Here is a 19,962-nt window from a genome sequence, read left to right on the forward strand (position 1 = left end):
AGGAAGAGATACTGTCTCAAATAAAGGAGAAAAGTGACAGACACAAGTTGTCAGTAGCCTCCACAAGCATACAAACACAAGAAAACAAACCCTTCCTTAAACTGCTTTCATCAGGGATTCTGAAATTGGTCACAGAAATGAGAACAGTAAGCAATAGGTGAATCCATAGAAACAAAAGCCCATTTATGATTTTTAGAGACAATAGAGAAAGATATAAACAATTTAGAACTACATGAAAATGGTTTTAGTCCAACACTGTATTACTAAATGCCACTGAATTGCTTAAAATGGTTACTTTTATTTTATATGTATTTATCTCAATACAAATAAATAAGTTACAAAGAAAAAAATGCATAAAGAGATAATGTAACCATCAAAAACCACAAACAAAATAAAGAGAATTGGGATATAGCTGACTCTAATAGAGCACTTCTCTAGCATGTACCAAATCCTGGGTTCCATCCCTGCAAACAGAAAAGAGACGTATTGGGGAGGGAACTGGCTCGTCTTAAGAATCCTATCACATCCACATTAAGCTGTCTAAACTTCAGAAGTTGCAGCTCTCTGCAATTGTGCCTGCCATCTGTAAGGTCCTACACTGCTGGGCTCTAAATGTCTAACATGAAGACTAGAACTCAGCATTGCCTTCTTTGCCTTTGCTAGCAATCACAAATCAGGTCTATGGGTTTAAGAGCCAAGTCTATAAACCAAATTTTAGCCACATACTCTGGCCAGTGCCAACTATTTTCCATGAACAGTGGATGGTGTTGGTGTAGTTTTTCAAATTCAAGGTATCTAGCTATTGAAACTAAAGCCTTCTGAACAAGTCTGCCGTGTAAGGGATTGAAAAAATTCAGTCCCCAAAACTTTATATAGAGAAATATCAACAACAAAGAGAATCTGATATTAATACATGAAAATTCATAATTTTGTTGGCACAGGCTTCAGTAATGTCTACGGTCACTGGCATGGAAGGACTCCCGCTCCCGGGAGTGCCTATGCTTTTTATGCCAATGGGACCTATCCAGACTCCTACTTCTGCTTCTATGACTCCGCCCTTCAGAATGCCCACCATGCCTGCTGGAATAAGCAGCACCTGAGCTCCTCCCTCTATCCTTTTCTCTGCTCTTTTCTTCTCCCTGCCTCCTGCTCGAGGACTTCTGCTCGTGCTTGGGTTTCTCTTTCTTTGGCTCCCACTCAGGATCCCCTGCTCTACCATGGAAGGAACTCCTGACATCAGGGGAGTCTGCTTGGTTCTTCTTTCCCTCTCTGGATTCAGACTTCTGGGCTTTCTCTGAGTTCCTGCTGTTGTGCTTCTTTGGGCCATGGTCATCCTTTTCCTTTGCTGTCTTGCTGCTGGAGGACAAAGAGCAGGACGGCGGTTCTGCTAGTTTCCTGTGTTCAGTCTTCTCTTTTCCTTTCTTTTTCTTTTTCTCTTTTTTGTCTGCGCAGGGAAATCAATAAGTAAAAGAAAACAAAGAAATCTCTTTAAAATGTGCCTTTCTTCTCTCAGTAGATCACATAAAACTGAGACATTCCAAAATGTTCCCATGCAAGCAGATGGAGAATATGCATGTGAAAAACATCCCAGGCAGCAGCAAGAAGCAGTCACAGGTTGTGCCTCCAGGGAAAATGTCTCCCAGAATCAAACTGGATATCTGTTAGTCCTGATAAGTCAAGTTGTACAAAACAACCCCACACCAAAGGGCTGTATCTCCAAATACAATCTCATTTTGAGATACAGACGAGTGAAGGATGGCAATATATCAACTTAGGGAGCCATAATTCAGCCCCTACAAGTAGCCTTCCTTCCTCAGAAACATCTGCTTTCTCAATTAAAATAAGGATTGTCACACCTTCCCTTTTTCCACTTAAGAGTGAATTACTGACTATATATGCATGCTGGAAAAGAAGACGCTAAGACTACCCAGAATCTTCTCCTGAGTTTGAACACTCCACCTTTTTTGTGTTTTTTTGTGGGTTTGCCATCTTCATCTTCAGAGACCTCAGGAGAACTTGATGAAGGTGTATTAGCCCCACAGCCCTTCTCCTGCAGCTCTCTGGTCACATCATCCACATCTTCTGATTCCTGAGGAGTCCGGTAGTTTGACACATGGTCCACGCGGATAGTCCTTCCCTTGATCTAAGCAAGACCAGAAATGTTTTAGCAAAGACAGCCCCAGCATCCAACTCTCTGAACAAAACTACAGAGAATCAGGTTTGAATCATATCCATCACCTTAAACAGGAAAACCATAAAAGAAAACATGCTCAACTGGTATGTTATAGCATATATATATTAAATATATATAAAATAAATAAATAAATAAATATAAAAATATATATTTAATAACTAATAATACACAGCTGAATAAATAAATATATAAATATATAATATATATAACATAATATAATATATGATATAATATATAATATATATAAATATATATAAATATGTATATATAAATAAATAAATATAAAATAAAAATATATAAAAAATATATATATTTAATAACTAATAATACACAGCTGAATGGGGCCTAGGGCAGGTGAGATCTCTGGGGCAACTGTGACCAGAGTTTCCCTTGATATACTACGGGGACTATGCAAATTTCTTCATGTCCTGCATGTATCATGAAGTTCAAAAACACTCAGAAGTACTACCCTAAAGCACATCATCAAGAAAGTCTATGAGAGGGCTGGAGAGATGGCTCAGAGGTTAAGAGCACTGGCTGCTCTTCCAGAGGTCCTAAGTTCAATTCCCAGCAACCACATGGTGGCTCACAACCATCTGTACTGACATCTGGCGCCCTCCTCTGGCATGCGGGCAGAGGTAGAATGTTGTATACATAATAAATAAATAAATCTTTAAAAAAAAGTCTATGAGAATATAGGATTTAAAGCACAGTTGATTATCTATAAGGATAGGGAAATAATACAGTTGTTAAAGCACTTGCCTTGTAAGAAAAGAACCTGAGGTTAATCCTAAAAGCGCACACAATCTGGGTGTGGTAGCACACACTTGTAATTCCAGCATTGGGAGGGAGAGACAGGAAGACTGCTGGAGCTCACAGTCAAAGCAATCCTGCCTACTTGACAAGTTCCAGACAAGTGAGAGATCTTGTCTCAAAAAAAGGAGGAAGAGGAAAAGGTAGACAGATCTTGAGAAATGATGCTGATGCTGTCCACCTATATGCGCTCACGCATGAATACACATATACACAAAGTTATACACATTTAACAAGAAAACAACATGTCCTAGAAAAGAATGAAGACTAGAACATGAAATCTGATGTTACAGCTGCTTTTTCTTTTATTATTGATTTTTATTGAGCTCTACATTTTTCTCTGCTCCCCTCTCTGCCTCTCCCCTCCCGCCTTCAATCCTCCCCCAGGGTCTCCATGCTCCCAATTTACTCAGGAGATCTTGTCATTTCCTACTTCCCATGTAAATTAGATCTATGTAAGTCTCTCTTAGTGTCCTCATTGTTTTCTAAGTTCTTTGGAGTTGTGATTTGTAACAGCTGCTTTTTCAACAAAGTAATCAGGAGGCAAACTCAGACCAAGGGAACAAAGTTCTTTTGTTGAGGGAGTGGTACTGAACTAAGGGTCTCATATATACTGGAGAAGACTCCAGCACTGAGTATCACTGAACAATATTCCTACCTTTACTTCCTCTTTTCTTTTTAGTGTAAATAAACTGTAGTTTATTTGCAAGGTTGATAATTCTTCCTTAAAACTAATTAGGCCATCTTTTAATAAAGTATAAATCATTACAGATGATTTTTACACAAGATTTTACATATTGAAATCTTTACTTGAGTTTTAAAAGCCCAAATGGAGAATATGGTAAAATTTCATTTTATCACCATTTGTACATATAAATAGGAGCACATGAATCCCATTTAGTGAAAGTAAGCTGACCCTGAACATAGCTGAACAGGTATTAACTACAGTTAACTATTTCTCACAAGTCTCAAGCTCAGGAAAAATTCCTAGCCTCATGACTTGACCATAGTGAAATACATTGTCCTGTAGGCACAGGTCAGAGTACAGAAAAACACAGAAGGTACTAGTCCATCAAGATAACCCCTAGAAGGGAGAGTGAGTTGCTTAAACAAATATTGTCAAGGATGATATTTACTGGTTTAGAGAAACTGACGAATTTTCATTACATTTTATAAGGCCAGCTATCCTTACATTTAACTTTAGACATCTACACAGTACAATCAACTTACAAATACTACCAAGTTTCATAATCAAAATGGCTACTATTTCTCCTAAAACCAAAACAGAGTAAAGCATATGTCTTTGGCGCTCCTTAAAGAAATAACAGGTTATCATTCTTTACCAGACCTTTGCTTGCCTGCCAGTAGGGCAAATACCACATCTGCGCATCACTGAGTAATAACAGTAATAACGCCATTAGAAAAGGCAACTTCACAGAAGTCATGGGCTAAGCTAATTCATTTGAATGCTCTGCTTAGAGGCAGCAAACTGTCACTGGTAGAGATTGGGTAAGTCAAGGGGAAATTGCAGAATGGCAAGGGGTCAGGAAAAAAAGAAAATGGGCTCATTCTGTTTTTAGTGAGTCTTCGGAAAATGATAAAATTGAGAATAAAATATCTAGACTCACTTTCCTAATTTATAGTCACAAGATAAATCTAATAGCTACCCTCTCCAGGGATAACTTACAGAGTCTGATGTGACCAAAGAGTCATTCCTTACTACTTTTCTAATTAAACAGAACCTGTCACCTAAGTTTCTAGTATTAATGTTCAAGTGACAAGACATTATTAATGTCAACTACAGATACTCAACTACTCCGAATATAAGAACTCATCTGGTGCGGCATTAATGTGTGTTACTACTCCCTTCCCTTCTGGTTTTTTTCCCATGTATTTATTTTTTGCCTAAAGGCAGAAGATTGATGTGATTCTCACTTGCTACTCGGATACATGGTCCCATCAGACACCCATGAGCTTCACTGTGGGAGCTTGAAATTTAGTTCCATGATTATCTTTTTACTTCCTTTTTTTTCTTAAGCTCTCATATCTTTTTTCTACTCCTGTCACACAGGACCTTTCAGTTTCCACTGATTATTGGACTATAGACTATAGTTGTGCAGGTGAACAACAAAAAAATGTACCCTTTGCTTTATAAACAGTCTATTTTCAAGTAGATACACTTCTATACAGGTAACAGCATCTGAACGCGGAATTTCAGTTTTACTGTTCCATTCCAAGACTACATTTTTACGTGTGCCTTTAAACCTGAGAAGCTTCTGTCATCCATTCTATTTCTCATTTTGATCCTTTTTTTTTAAAAAAAGCAATTTTCCTTTGATGACAACTTCTTCTGAAGGTCATTCCCTTAAAATTCCAGAATGGCCTATTTTTATAGAATTGGTCAGCAGATTTAAGTAAAGAGTTTCCAAGAGCCAATAAGTTAAGTCACTAGAATCATATACTAAATACAGATGTTTGTCTTAGCTCCTAAAGCCCTGATGAAGCCCGGTTTTCTAGCACAGCACAATATCCAAGAGCAGTGTTTCCAGTCTCTAATGCATTAGAACAGATGGAAAATGTGTATAAGAAAAACATCCTCCAGATAAGGGGGCATAGTACCCATGTTTCTGGAATGACAGTTTGCTAACACATAGGGAAAAAGAATAAGTCCCGGCAGATGTATGAGCGAGAAAATGGTTTCCTGGAATCATTCCCTATCCAGTGTGTCTAGGCACCTCTACAACCCCCACAATACATCCAGCTGACCAGGACTTTTTCTGCACCTATAAACAGCAAGCAAAAAAAGAATGAAGCCTATCTTGGACACAGGAGAAGTCCAGCCAAATCCTGCACAGTAAGCATATTTACCTTAATTCCATTAAAATTGTCAACAGCCAGAACTGTGCTCCTCTGATCTTCATAGCACAGGAAACAGAATCCTTTGGATTTCCCAGTCTTCTTGTCTCTCACAAGATTAATGTTGACAATCTCCCCATATCTGTTGAGTTTATAAAATGTATTATTCATTTAAAATGCAAAAATTTTCATACTGAAACAAAATTCAAATACTCGGTACAGGAGAAATCAATTAAGATGACACAGTAGGTTGAAAAGAAAAAGTTAAATAAGAATATAACAGCCGGGCGGTGGTGGCGCACGCCTTTAATCCCAGCACTTGGGAGGAAGAGGCAGGCGGATTTCTGTGAGTTCGAGAACAGCCTGGTCTACAAGAGCTAGTTACAGGACAGGCTCCAAAACCACAGAGAAACCCTGTCTCAAAAAACCAAAAAAAAAAGAAAAAAAAAAGAAAAAGAAGACTATAACAAGGCCAAAATGAATGCATTAAATGAAACTGACTAAATTATTTTACACTGAAAAAAAAAACATAACTCATGAATCAAAACTTTTGAGCAGGTGTGGGTGAAGGCAGAGATAAGCAGATCTCCATAAGTTTGAGGCCAGACAGCCTAATTTATATTTCAATTTTCAGGTCAGCCAGGGCTACACAAAAGAAATAGACACTTATCAGAGATTTTTACGTTTAAAACAAAGTTGACAAAAATAAGAGTAGATGAATTAATATCAAATAAAAATAATTACCAATAATCCAATAATGTCAGACTAGGAAACGTATAGGTATTTTTGAAGTGTATAATGATATAAATTATTTTCAAGAATTCATGAAACAAATTAAATTCACTATTTGTAAGGTCCCAAAATAAATATCAATAAGCACTAAAGCTTCTAAAAAAAAAGACAGCTCAGCAGTTAAGAGCACCTACTGCTCTTGCAGAAAACCCAAATCTAGTTCCCATTATCCAAGCCAGGTGTCTCACAACCTCTGTACCTCCGGGGGACTCCGATGTCTCTGGATTGATTCTACAGTGCATACTCACACTCACACAAACACATGCGCACACAACCATATATATATATATATATATATATATATATATATATATATATAATTTAGTTAAAAATAGCCAGGCAGTGGTAGCGCTCACCTTTAATCCCAGCACTCGGGAGGCAGAGGCAGGTGGACCTCTGTGAGTTTGAGGTGAGCCTGGACTACAGAGCAAGTGCCAAGACAGACTCCAAAGCTATACAGAGAAACCCTGCCTCGAAAAACAAAACGAAACAAAAAAAACCTAGTTAAAAATAAACTCTAAAAATCTACAGTATATACTTCCCAATTAGTGTGATAAAACTCGAAATACTATTTTAAACAAAACCTGCTACTGCAGCTAAAGAGATGACTCAATGGCGAAGAGCACTGGTTTCTCTTCCTAGAGGACCCAGGTTCACTTCCTAAGCGCCCACTTGCAGGCTCATGACCATCATGGTATCCTCTTCTGTGCCTGGGCACTTACATAGTACAGACATACATGCAAGTAAAATACCCATACACATAAAATTTTAAAAAAAATAATTAGAAAGAAAACTTCCCACTAACCTGAACTTAAAATCTATTCTCTTAGGTAATAGCTAGATGAAAGAAAAATTAAACAAAATTTAAAATGTCAAGGGTATATCACTTAAAAACTAACAAAAAATTTAAAATACATGAAAATTTCTAGAAGCTACACTCAGGAAAATCTGTAACCTTGAAGAATTTGACTCCTTAAAAAGAATGAATATAAAATAAAACTAACCTAATAAAGATAGGCTTTAATAAAGATCAAAGCAAAAATTAATTGAATACAAAAATGGCCTACCTTACTTCTTCTAAAACGAATTCTAAATATGCTTTATAAATAAAAAAATCAGAAAATAAAATGGGAATTGATATATGTTACATGACTTTATACACACACACACACTCCAATCCAAAATTTAGAATCTTAGTGCAAAATAGTAAATGTGATTCAACAAAGGTTGAGAACTATTTGACAATATAATGGAGCTATAGCCAATACAATTAGATAAATAGATACAAGAAATGGAAAAGTAAAAGTATCTGCTTGCAGAATATATACAATAGCTTATATAGAAAATTAAACAGCATCGATGTTTAATAAACAATGATAAACAATGACAAAAATAAACAGTAAAGTAACAGGATAGGGAGTTCCAGTACAGCCAGGGCTATACCAAGAAACCCTTTATCAAAAGGGAAAAAAAGGATTTGGATAAATAGGCATTTCAGTGAAAGCAGAAATTAGTAAAACCATTTCAGACAGCAATGCAGCAATGCTGATAAAACATACCAGGCTAAAACTATGTCTGTTTTGCCCAATTTTTCAGTGCTTTGCCCTAATTCTACAATGCCACACAGATAAGGTCAAGGGGCCCTGGCACTGCACCCTCCTGGGAATTCCACTTTGTTCCAATGCAAGCCCATGCTGAACAAGGTTCAGTAAAAACTTAACAGAAGTGGACTCTAAAAGTTCCAAGCTCTGGAATCTCCCACGTGCTAATGTTCTGGAACCTTATCTATCCTGGGACTGATCAAAGCTCTAGCCTTCCTCATGCAGGGATGTCATTCAGCCTAGAATGAAAATTGGTGGCTTTTTGAGACAAGGTCTCACTCTGTAGTGCAGGCTGACCTAGATAGAATGTATTATGTAGCCTAGGCAGGCCTCAAACTCATGGTGATCCTCCTACTTCAGCTTCTTCTACCGGTGTCAGAGGTGTAATACCTTTTTGGCATTACAAAAATAAACTACAGAAGCAAAGTGCTCTGTGCACCCAGAAGGTAGGGAATGAAAGAAGACTTACTGTGAGAACACACAGATGATGTCTCCTTCTGTCAGTTCATAAGGAAGCCCTCCTAGAAAAGAAAAAAGCACAGTCCAGTTCAGCAAGCATTAATCAAGTGTTTACTGCATACTATGCACTAACAGACACTGGAGTTGCAGAGTCAGTAAGCCTTGAGCTCACAGAAATCAGCCTCATACCATGACAGAGTGGGGAAGGTGACAATAGTCCAGAGGAAAAGTAACTCTTGGATCTCTGAGTTTGAGGCCAGCCTGGTCTACATAGTGTGTTCCCGAACAGCAAGAGCTACATAATGAGACTGTCTCAAAAAAAAAGGAGGAATAAAAGTGATTAATTCTGAGTGGAAAGGAGTCACCACTTACCAAATGAATCTTATCATTCAGTCCTCACAACCAAAATCCTATAAAGCAGATCATTTCCTGCAAAAGACTCATATCTCACAAACACTAAGTTCAAATATGCCTTTATGCTCAGCTACACACAAACTAGGAATTATAGACATAAAAAAGCTGTTATGCATTTCAGAGGACATAAATTCCCCTCCATGACTTTCCCCTCATGTGTAGACAGGGGTCATCAGTATACTTGCCTCACGGGAATGTCACAAACACAAAACTGTGCATAGAAAGTGCTTAGCACAATATCTAGTGGAACAGACTCTTTCAAAAGTCATAAAGTTAAGAAAAAAAACAAAAAACAAAAGTCATAAAGTGAACACAGAATAGTAATACTGTTACCAGAGACGTAACAGGTCCCCTTTGCAGGTTCTTAGTCTCGCTAGTAATTTTAAAACAGATTAAGGATGGACTAAGGATGGACTGGAGAGGGAGGGGGAGGGGGATGGAGGGAGGGGGAGGAGGATGGAGGGAGGGGGAGGGAAATGGGAGGAGGTAGAAAATTTTAAGTAAAAATAAATAAATTAAAAAAAAAGATTAAGGAAGAAGCTTAAGGTTCAGCAAGTCGTCAGTTACACCAGCTACTGGGAGGAGGGAAATAAGAAATATGTTGCCGTGCCTACTGAATTAGAGGGTCAGGCAGGCAGGCATGCTCAGAATTGGAGGCTGAGAAGCGGCTGCAAGGGAACAGCAGAGCCTTTAGATTTGAAATAAGGAAGTCTAGTGTGTTGGGACAAGCACGCTCAGGATTTCAGTCAGTATCCAAAGAAGGGATATAAGGGAAGGGGGTAGATAAGTAAGAAGTCAGAACAGCAGGTAGACTTAACAGCAATCGGCAAACACCCGCACTGAGAACCTCCTCAGGTGTATAAGGACACTGTTTCATTAATGGGATCGTTTTTCTTCCCATGTCTTCAGGTGAATGAACTTTTCTGGCAGGCGACTCCTAGCCAGATGATTTTTTTTTTTGATTTTCGAGACAGGGTTTCTCCGTAGCTTTTGGTTACTGTCCTGGAACTAGCTCTTGTAGACCAGGCTGGCCTCGAACTCACAGAGATCCGCCTGCCTCTGCCTCCCGAGTGCTGGGATTAAAGGCGTGTGCCACCACCGCCCGGCTAGCCAGATGATCTTAAACCCAGTTGGATTAAGTCTTAAGGAAGGGACACATTAGTATGTAGTACTTAGGTTTGCTTAAAATGTCCCATAGCCACCGAGGGCCAAGAGTGTAATACAGACGGTATTCTTTTCATCAGGAGAAGTAGCTTTCCCTTAAAGAACAAACCGCGATACCGCCACCTTTTTCAGGTAGCATTTTAAATCTTAAACAGGAGTGGAGCTGATTTTGAGTGGGGAGTCTGCCTTCAGTGTCTTCCACGCTGGCTAATGTTTGTCCTGATGCCTAGCAATACAGCAAAGGACTAGAAGCAAAAGTCAATCAGAGGAGAAAATAATTTTGAGGACAGATAGTAAACGTGAAATAATAAGCACTAATCTTACAGTTTTCAGTGCAGCAGTGTGTGACCTTAAAGAACTCTATTAATCTGTCTGCACCTCAGTTTCTTTGATATCATAATGGGTTCATTGTGGAGTTACCTGTGTTTCAGCAGCCAAGTGGCAAAATTTTAAGTACAAGATTTTAAGTAAATAACAATCCTTAAAAGCACTGGTTTTTAAGACAACTTAAAATGGACGAGTAAAAAAAAATAAAAATAAAAAACGGACCTGCGGGCAGACAAGCTACAAGAGGGTGGGTGACTAGATTGGTCAGAAGTAATGACCAGAGGTGCAAAATACCCGGAGCGGGGGCGCAGCGACTTTGAACAGCACTGTTAGAGAAAACTGTGGACCTCACCAAGAAAAATCCAGGCGCTGTCCTTGTATTCCGAGTGCCAAGACACCTTTTCTGCCACCCCGAGCTGAACCTCTCGCTCATTCAGTTCGTTGATCAGCTTCACCTTGGTTAAAGGGCTGCGCGGGAGAAATGAAAGACATTAAGCAGCTTTCCTCTATGAGGTACCTTCTAGATACCAATCTTCTCCCGCCCCGAGGCCATGAAGGCCCTACCACCCCGGTGAGGACCGGTCACCGTCTTTGTGGGCGACCACCCGCATCCCACTCCCCCTTCCACAGAGAAACTAAAGCCTTACTTCATATTTGCGCCTTCGCGCTCCAAGCTCAAGTCATCAGCTTCCGGGTGAAACTACAAAGAGCGCACGCAACCTGATCACACAGCTCAGATTGGAGCCTGCAGAACTCGAGGCGGAACTTCCGCTGTAAGTTCCCTGCTACTGGCATCTGCGCAGTAGGCGGAAGCGCTTTCTCACGCTTAGTAATCTTTGCTCCTGAGGCAAATAGTTCCCGAGTTATTCGTTGCTTCCTTTTGTGATGTAAGCAGGGGCGGGATCGTTGGCTTTCTGGATAAGGCATTATTTGATTTAGCTTTAAACGTTTTCTGAATGAGGTAGTGTGTCTGCTCCGGGGTCTGAAAGTCCCAGTTCTATCTCTTAATCTAAAGCCCTGTTCTTTTACTCTTGGGTAGCTGCTCAGAAACAGTCCCTCAAAGCGTCCCTTTTCAGGACGAAAACAGCGGAAAAGTAAAGAAGATAGCCATGAGATGCTAGATATTGTTTCCTGCCCCAATATTAAGGATGGACCGGTGTTGCTCTACAAACTGAATTAAATACCCACAGATTTATGTAAGAAATGTGGCCTCTTTCCACCAGCAAGCAGAAATTAATATAGTCAAATTAGTATCTATCAATTGAGAAGATAGTGAACAAGCGATGAATGATGGGGTAGACAACTTAAACAGGCTATCTCTGTTAGGTCTCATTCAGTACCTGTGACTCCCACCAGCACTCTTCACTCCTCCCCTACCCTAAACCTCTCCCTCCCAAGGGCTGGGCTTCTGCTTCCCTTTCCCCAGCCGGATCCCCATAGAACTGAACCATTTTCATTTTTTCATTCAATCTCTACCCTCCCAACAACCCCAAGAACTCAAACTCCTAACAGTTATTATCCCCATTTTACAGAGGGAGAAACTGCACTCCAAAGCAATTAGCTAGCTTGAAGGTCTGGAGATACTGCTCAGTGGTTACAACTATTTGGTAATCTTCTGAAGGACCTGTATTTAGCTTCCAGCACCCACAACAGGCAACCCACCACTCCAGTTTCAAAAGACCCATCCTTCTCCTCCAGCCTCTGTAGGTACCTGCACGCACATGGCATACACACACATACATACACATGAATAAAACTAATTAATCTTTTACATTTTGAGTAGTTCGAACTGCTCTGCTTGTCCCAATCAGGTCAGGCCAATTTAAGCAGCCCTTATTGAGCATCTAGGTTTGTCCTGTACAGTTGGTCTGTGGAAAGGAATCTGAAGGGGCAATACATATTTACTTGGATAGTTCATGTCATAAATATTCAGAAGTCCATATGCCAGCAGAGAATAGGGGTGCCATTTTGTGAATTCTTAGTCTCTTTAATAATAGAATTTTTAAATGGACTCAGAAGAAAACGTAAAGGCCAGTTTATTAAATTTTGAATGACAACAGTGCGAGGAAACTACAAATCTTGGCAGCTAGTGGAAGGAAGATGTTTAAAAGGAAACAAGAAAGCGATGCCTTTTGATTTAGGGTCTACAGGCGAAGCAGCTTTGCTGAGGGATAATCTCATGAGTAGGTGATCAACAGATCCTACTGGGTTAACTCACATTAATTGTTTTATTTCAAACTTAATTATTTCAAAAGAGAAGATTGCAAGTTTAACACTGAAATTAACCAGACCCAAAGACAATACAACCCAATGAACTTGTACACAGTTTGAGTAGCATTCAGAACAGAAGCTGTGCAACTTCATTTTGGACTTCATGCTATCACTAATAAATATATTTTACTCACTTGTCCACCACATTAGAACTAGAAGAAGAGGGAAGTAGAAAAAAAAATCTCCTGAGTAAATTGGGAGCTGGGGACCTTGGGAGAGGGTTAAAGGGGAGGGGAGAAGCAGGGAGGAGAGCAGAGAAAAATGTAGAGCTCAATAAAAATCAATAAAAAAGAACTAGTAGAAGAATTTGATTTATATCCTCTTTCGCTCATGTCCATTATTTGCATTCAGTCCATCCTTATCACCTAATATTGAGCCTTTCTTGTTCTCTTTTCTACACAATGTACTGCACTGGCATGTACATGTATAGCTAGCTAGAATATATATATATATATATATATATATATATATATATATATATATAGCTAAATTATGCATATGAGGGATGCAGAGACTTTCTGAGACTGTGTGACCTCACTTAATGTTATACATTGTAATTCCATCCATTTTCTACAAATTTTGTGGTTTCATATTTTTTCTTATAGTTAAATAGTATTCCACCTTTTACATATACCAAATTTTAATTATCTATTCTCTTGTTGCTGTGTAGTAAGGCTGATTCTAGTGAATAAAGAAGTAATAAACATAGGGATGCAAATATGTCTATGATGTATGGAACTCTCTGGGTATATGCCAGGAGTAAAACATAAGGGTCATATGGTAGTTCTAGTTTTAATTTTTTTGAAAACTCTGAAAGTTGATTTCCACATTGGTTGTATTAATTTGCACCCACCACCACCACCAGTGAATGAAGTTTCTTTTCTCTCCACGTCCTCTCCAACATTTGTTGTTAGATTCATTGACTATAGCCACTCTGACAGGTGACACCTTGTGGTGGTATCTCTAAGTGGTGATTTTTATTTCCTATTTAAATTTAATTTTATTATTTGTAATTTTTATTTTCCTGATGGCTTTGGATAGTAAACCTATTTGTTGACTGACAAATTTCTTTAAATCCTTGTTGTTTAATTACAATTTTTTTGTAAGTTTTCAAAAGTAGACCTCTGAAGTATAGCTGGTAAATATTTTCTCCCATCCCGTGGGCTGTCTGTTAGCTCTGCTGAGCATTTCCTGTAACATGAGGGCCGACTTGTTGGGGTTTCTGTCCCGCCCAGTACCCCACAGCTGGCAAGTCCCAAAGAAAAATCACACAGAGATCTCCATAAGTTATAAAACTGATTGACCCATTAGCTCAGTCTTCTTATTAGCTCTTGTAGCTTATATTAACCCATTACTCTTATCTATGCTAGCCACACGGCTCTGTACCTTTCTCAGCCGGGCAGGTCACATGTTGCCTCTTCGGTGGTCTGGGCTGGACTAGTGAGAATGGTCTTCCTCCTTCCTAGAATTCTCCTGTTCTCATGGCCCTGCCTCTACTTCCTGTCTGGTTGACCTGCCTATACTTCCTGCCTGGCCAATCAACATTTATTTAAAACATGATTGACAGAATACAGACAATTCTCCCACACTAATTTCCTTTGCCATAAAGAGACTTTTTATTTCCATGTAGTCCCATCTGTGAAAACATAGGGTTAGTTCCTGTGCTATTGGTGTTCGATTCAAAAAATTCTTGCCTATCCCAATATCTTAAAGAGTATCCTCATGTTTTCTTCTAGAAGTGTCCGTATTTCAGATTTTTAATTAAGGTTCTTGATCTATTTCTGAACTGATTTTTGTACAAGGTGAAGGATAAGAATCTAATTTCTGTCTTCTGCAGGGAGAAATTCAGTTGGTCAGCTGTTTGCTGAATAGGCTCTCTTTTCCCCAGTGTATGTTTTTAACCTCTTTGTCAAAAATTAAGTGGGCATAGATTTGTCATTTTATTTCTGGTTCCTCTCATTCTATTCCACTGGTGTTAATGTCTATTTTTACTCCAGTACCAGGCTGTATTTATGACTATAACTCTATAGGAAACTTTAAGGCCAGGTATCATAATACCTCCAGCACTGCTTTTACTCTTTGGGATTTCTTTGGCTTTCTGTAGTCTTTTGGGGTTCCATATGAAGTCTTGTTTTTCTCCTAAACCTGTGAAATGTATCAGAAGTTTGAAAGGTGTTACATTTAATTTACAAATTAATTTTGATAGTATAGTCATATTCACAATATTTGTTCTACCAATCCAGAAGCATGGAACTCCTTTCTTTTCTTCTTCTTCTTCTTTTTTTTTTTGAGTCAGGGTCTCACTATATAGCTCTGTCTTTCCTGGAATTCACCATGTAAGCCAACCTGGTCTCAGATTCACAGAGATCTGCCTGCCTTTGCCTTCCAAGTGCTGTGACTAAAGGCAGCATGGACCTTTTACAGTACAGGACAATATGTAATATTCTCATTTGAGACAGCTCAAAATGTCTTGTCTCCACCTAAAGCCAGAGGTAGAACTCACAATACAGTCCTTTACCAAGAGGAAGTAGCTTTCCATTAATGGACCTTAACAAAGCTCTGATACCTCTACCTTTACATATGGTATTTTAAACTTTAAAGAAAGGCAAAGCTGGTTAAGATGGAGGGGCCCATCTTCAATGGCTTCCAAGTTTACTAATGTCTGTCTAGCTACCTAGCAAATAGAATAAATAATAACACATAACATGTGACATGAGCCTTACAGAATATATGTATGTCATATGTATGCTATCCTGTATGTCTATATCAATATCTGGTCATGAAATATAATACTCTAAAAGTGAAGCTTCAGAGGGATAGTTAGTAGTTTTAGTGGCCCTTATTCAGAGCACCAGATATAAGGACATTCACAAAAGTATTTTGCTGATGATAATTGTACTATCAACTGGCTCAACCTACATCCGGGTTCCTGCAAGAAGCAAAGGCTGCCTACCAAGGACAGTTTCTCCTCAGGTGTTCACCTGTGAATTAGGGGCCTGCCTTTGACTTCCTCACTTCAAGCCAGCTACACCCTCTTCTCCCTTCCTACCCTGCTATTCATTAACTTTGCTGAATAATATTGCTGGTGAAAACTAAACAGTGACAGATTGCATATTGGATTTTATCTGTTCCTAGAAATCTCCACTTGCTTTGTTGGTAGGACTATAGTAGCCACTTGCAAAGTGATAAGCTTGCAGGCAGTATTATCTTGCTGGTGTCTTCTGGTAACTGTGAAATAAGCAAGTTGGGGATACACCTGGGGCTCAGTCATCTGAATTCAGAAGGAAGGTGGAGCATAAGAGAAAGTGGGGTCAACCAAATGGAAGGATAATTTATGTTGAGAATGGGGAATATTTCTATCGAACTTTTGGGTTTCACAGAAATGCTCATTGGTTTAGTTTGGTTTCCTTCCTTCCTTCCTTCCTTCCTTTCTTCCTTCTTTTCCTTCCTTTCTCCTCCTCTCCTCACAGAAATGCTCATTGGTTTAGTTTGGTTTCCTTCCTTCCTTCCTTTCTTTCTTCCTTCCTTCCTTCTTTTCCTTCCTTTCTCCTCCTCTCCTCACAGAAATGCTCATTGGTTTAGTTTGGTTTCCTTCCTTCCTTCCTTCCTTCCTTTCTTTCTTTCTTCCTTCCTTCTTTTCCTTCCTTTCTCCTCCTCCCCTCACAGAAATGCTCATTGGTTTAGTTTGATGTTGTAATAGGAGTGGCAGGGCTGCGTCCCCAGCACCCCAGCCTCCTGCTAGCTTATGCCCCGAAATAATTACACAGACACTGTATTCTTTTAAACACTGCTTGGCCCATTATCTCTAGCCTCTTCTCAGCTAACTCTCACACCTGGACTAGCCCATTTCTAATAAAGTGTGAAGCACCGAGGTGCACTTACCGGGAAGATTCTAGCCTACGTCCATCCTGGGCCGGAGCTTGATCGCGTGTGCCCCCGAGAGCTGAGATATGGCGTCTGTCTTACCACACTTCCTCTTCCTCCCAGCATTCTGTTCTGTTTACTCCTCCCACCTATGTTTTAACCTATGAGGCCAAGCAGTTTCTTTATTACTTAACCTATGAGGCCAAGCAGTTTCTTTATTACTTAACCAATGACCTTCCTCCATCATTTCCCCTTTTTCTGTTTAAACAAAAAGGAAAGGCTTTAACTTCATAAAGAGAACTTCTTGGATTCTTCCTCAAATCGTCCGTGATGCTCCAATGACTGGAGCCCGTACATTCTATACTGATGCCAATAAATCAGGGAAGGCAGGTTACAAATCAGAAGAATTGGGTAAGGTGGAACAACATCCTTATGATTCTGTCCAGAAAGCGGAATTATATGCCATTCTTATGGTGCTAAGGGATTTTAAAGAATCTATTAATATAGTTACTGATTCACAATACACAGAAAGAGTTATTTTACATATTGAAACTGCTGAATTTATACCTGATGATAAGAACTAACCTCATTGTTTCTCCAGGTTCAAAATTTGATCAGGAACAGGCTTTGCCCTATGTACATAACACACATCCGATCCCATACAGGTCTGCCAGGTCCTCTAGCACAAGATAATGCAGAAATTGATCAATTACTGATTGGTAGTATGCTACAAGCCTCTGAATTTCATAAAAAACATCATGTTAATAGCAAAGGTTTGAAGAAAGAGTTTTCTATTACATGGCAACAAGCTAAGGAGAATGTAAAGAAATGCCCTACTGGCCGGGCGGTGGTGGCGCACGCCTTTAATCCCAGCACTCGGGAGGCAGAGGCAGGTGGATCTCTGGGAGTTCGAGGCCAGCCTGGTCTACAAGAGCTAGTTCCAGGACTGGAACCAAAAAGCTGCGGAGAAACCCTGTCTCGAAAATTAAAAAAAAAAAAAAGAAATGCCCTACTTGCTCTTTCTATGACCAAACGCCACTGCCTGCAGGGGCTAATCCAAAGGGCACCCAAAGGAATGAAATCTGGCAGATGGATGTGTTCCACTTTGCAGAATTTGGCAAATTAAAATATGTTCATTACACCATTGACACTTATTCAGGCTTTCAGTGGGCAACTGCTTTAAGTTCAGAAAAAGCTGATTGAGTAATCACTCATTTATTAGAAGTCATGGCTATCATGGGTATACCTACACAAATAAAGACAGATAATGATACTGCTTATGTCTCTAGGAAAATGAAACGGTTTTTTGATTTTTACAATATCAAGCATGTTACAGGTATACCATACAATCCTACAGGTCAAGCAGTCATAGAAAGATCAAATCGAACTATAAAGGATATGTTGAACAAACAGAAAGGGGTGGAAAACATCCCCAGAAATAGGTTACATAATGCTTTGTTAACCTTGAATTTTCTCAACGCTAATGAGAAGGGAACAATGGCTGCAGAACGACATTGGATAATGGAAAAGTCTACTGAACTAAATCAACCAGTTTATTTCAAGGATGTGCTGACCTCACAATGGAAGCCAGGAGATGTGTTGCGTTGGGGAAGGGGTTTTGCTCTTATCTCCACAGGTGAGGAAAAATTGTGGATACCGTCAAAATTAATAAAGGTTCGGTTTGAAGAAGAGAAGCCACTTGGAAAAGATAAATAACAATTCATTCACAAGGATGGCGAGCATACTGATGGTAAGAAATACAGATAGGTTGGGGGCAGGGTTCTTTTCTTATCTCCACAGGAAAATACTCATCTTCAAAGAAATTAAGGGACCCTGAATATTTAATTACTGATGGATGGACACATTTTGTAAGTATTAATTATATATATATATATATATATATATATATATATATATGTTGTATTAAACATTTCTTTATAAATATATATATAGCTGGTTTTGAAGTTGGACTCTGGCTCAGTCCCTCTCCAATTCCAAGCCTGTTAGTAAGAGAAAAACCCAGAGTTTCTGGAGTTTCTGTCTCATGTCAAGAGCCATGATATGGGACAGAAAGAAATATGAGTTTAGAAAACATCTTTGCTTTTCTTCATATCTATCATACTTTTCATTAAATATATCTATCATGCCTTTAATTGAATATATATATATATATGTATGTCTATATATGTCTATATGATTAATGTTTAAGTTTTTCACAATGAACAATGAGTTTTTCCTGAAGTGACTTTTGAAGTTTCCAGGAAGAAGATGGAGCCCCACAACATCAACTCTACCTGGTTGATATGACGTCATAATACTGATAGCGCTACTACAAGACCTGTTTTGGGTACCAGCTGCACAAGACGATCCCAACTTGGTTAGCTGAAATGGTGCACATCTTGTACAACATTCTGGCCAGACCCCCACAAAATACTCAGAGACTATTTGCAATTTTAAAAGATATTGATCTTGAAATTTAACCATCATTTTACTTTCACAGGATCCCCCAGAAAGAACGTCGCCCCCATGACAGCTGGAAGTAATTCTAGAGGATGACGTCCCCTCTCCCAGTAAAGTTTGCCCCTGGGTTTAGGGACATCATTTAGGGGTTGGGAGGTTGGGGGAGGAATTTTATAAGCTCAGGGATCATTTTGGAAAAAAAAAGAGAGGGAATTATGGGATAATAGATTTATAATTGTGAGTTACTGTTTTTAGACAAATATATTGGTATCAATTCTTGTGTATTGATACAAAGTTAAATTATATTGACTATTTTATGCATGCATGTTTCTACCTCTGTTTAAAACATTGCTTATGTATTGACATATATTGTATTGATATATATATTGTATATATTTACCATATTGCAGTGTACATTTCTACCTCTGATTAAGATACTTATATAATGTTTGTGTATTGATATATATTTACCATATAGCAATGTATATTTGTACAGTGTTTATATTTGGAGGTCATTGTCCTCATTTGTTACACAGTTGTTTATTGTCTTAGTCTTTAAGTTAGATAGATATTGAGAATTATATAGATAAATAGTCATCTAAGTTTGTCATTTATAATTAGACTAATCAGGTTCTCTAGATATATAGAGATTATACTCAGTATAGATAGATTATCTTCAACCTCTTCAAAGAGCTGTAGAAAATGGCCTTTAATCTAACTCAGAGTTTTGTGATAGTGAGACACAAT

The 19,962-nt window shown here is 38.8% G+C and overlaps 1 protein-coding gene across 1 annotated transcript; it reads right to left on the minus strand.

Annotated features, from left to right (window-relative positions):
• Positions 1–913: 913 nt before the first annotated feature.
• Positions 914–11,284, minus strand: LOC121439865 (RNA-binding motif protein, X-linked 2-like). The gene is made up of 6 exons (XM_041640489.1): positions 11,268–11,284; positions 10,973–11,088; positions 8,726–8,777; positions 5,876–6,005; positions 1,960–2,143; positions 914–1,444 (listed from the first exon to the last, which is right to left on the minus strand). The coding sequence occupies exons 1-6, from the start codon at positions 11,270–11,272 to the stop codon at positions 945–947; spliced, it is 987 nt and encodes a 328-aa protein (XP_041496423.1). The 5' UTR covers positions 11,273–11,284; the 3' UTR covers positions 914–944.
• Between the last annotated feature and the right edge of the window lie 8,678 nt (positions 11,285–19,962).

This window comes from Microtus oregoni, unplaced genomic scaffold (assembly GCF_018167655.1).
Source record: "Microtus oregoni isolate MIOR12 unplaced genomic scaffold, Mior012 000063F_ref0000156, whole genome shotgun sequence".
Taxonomy (NCBI): domain Eukaryota; kingdom Metazoa; phylum Chordata; class Mammalia; order Rodentia; family Cricetidae; genus Microtus; species Microtus oregoni.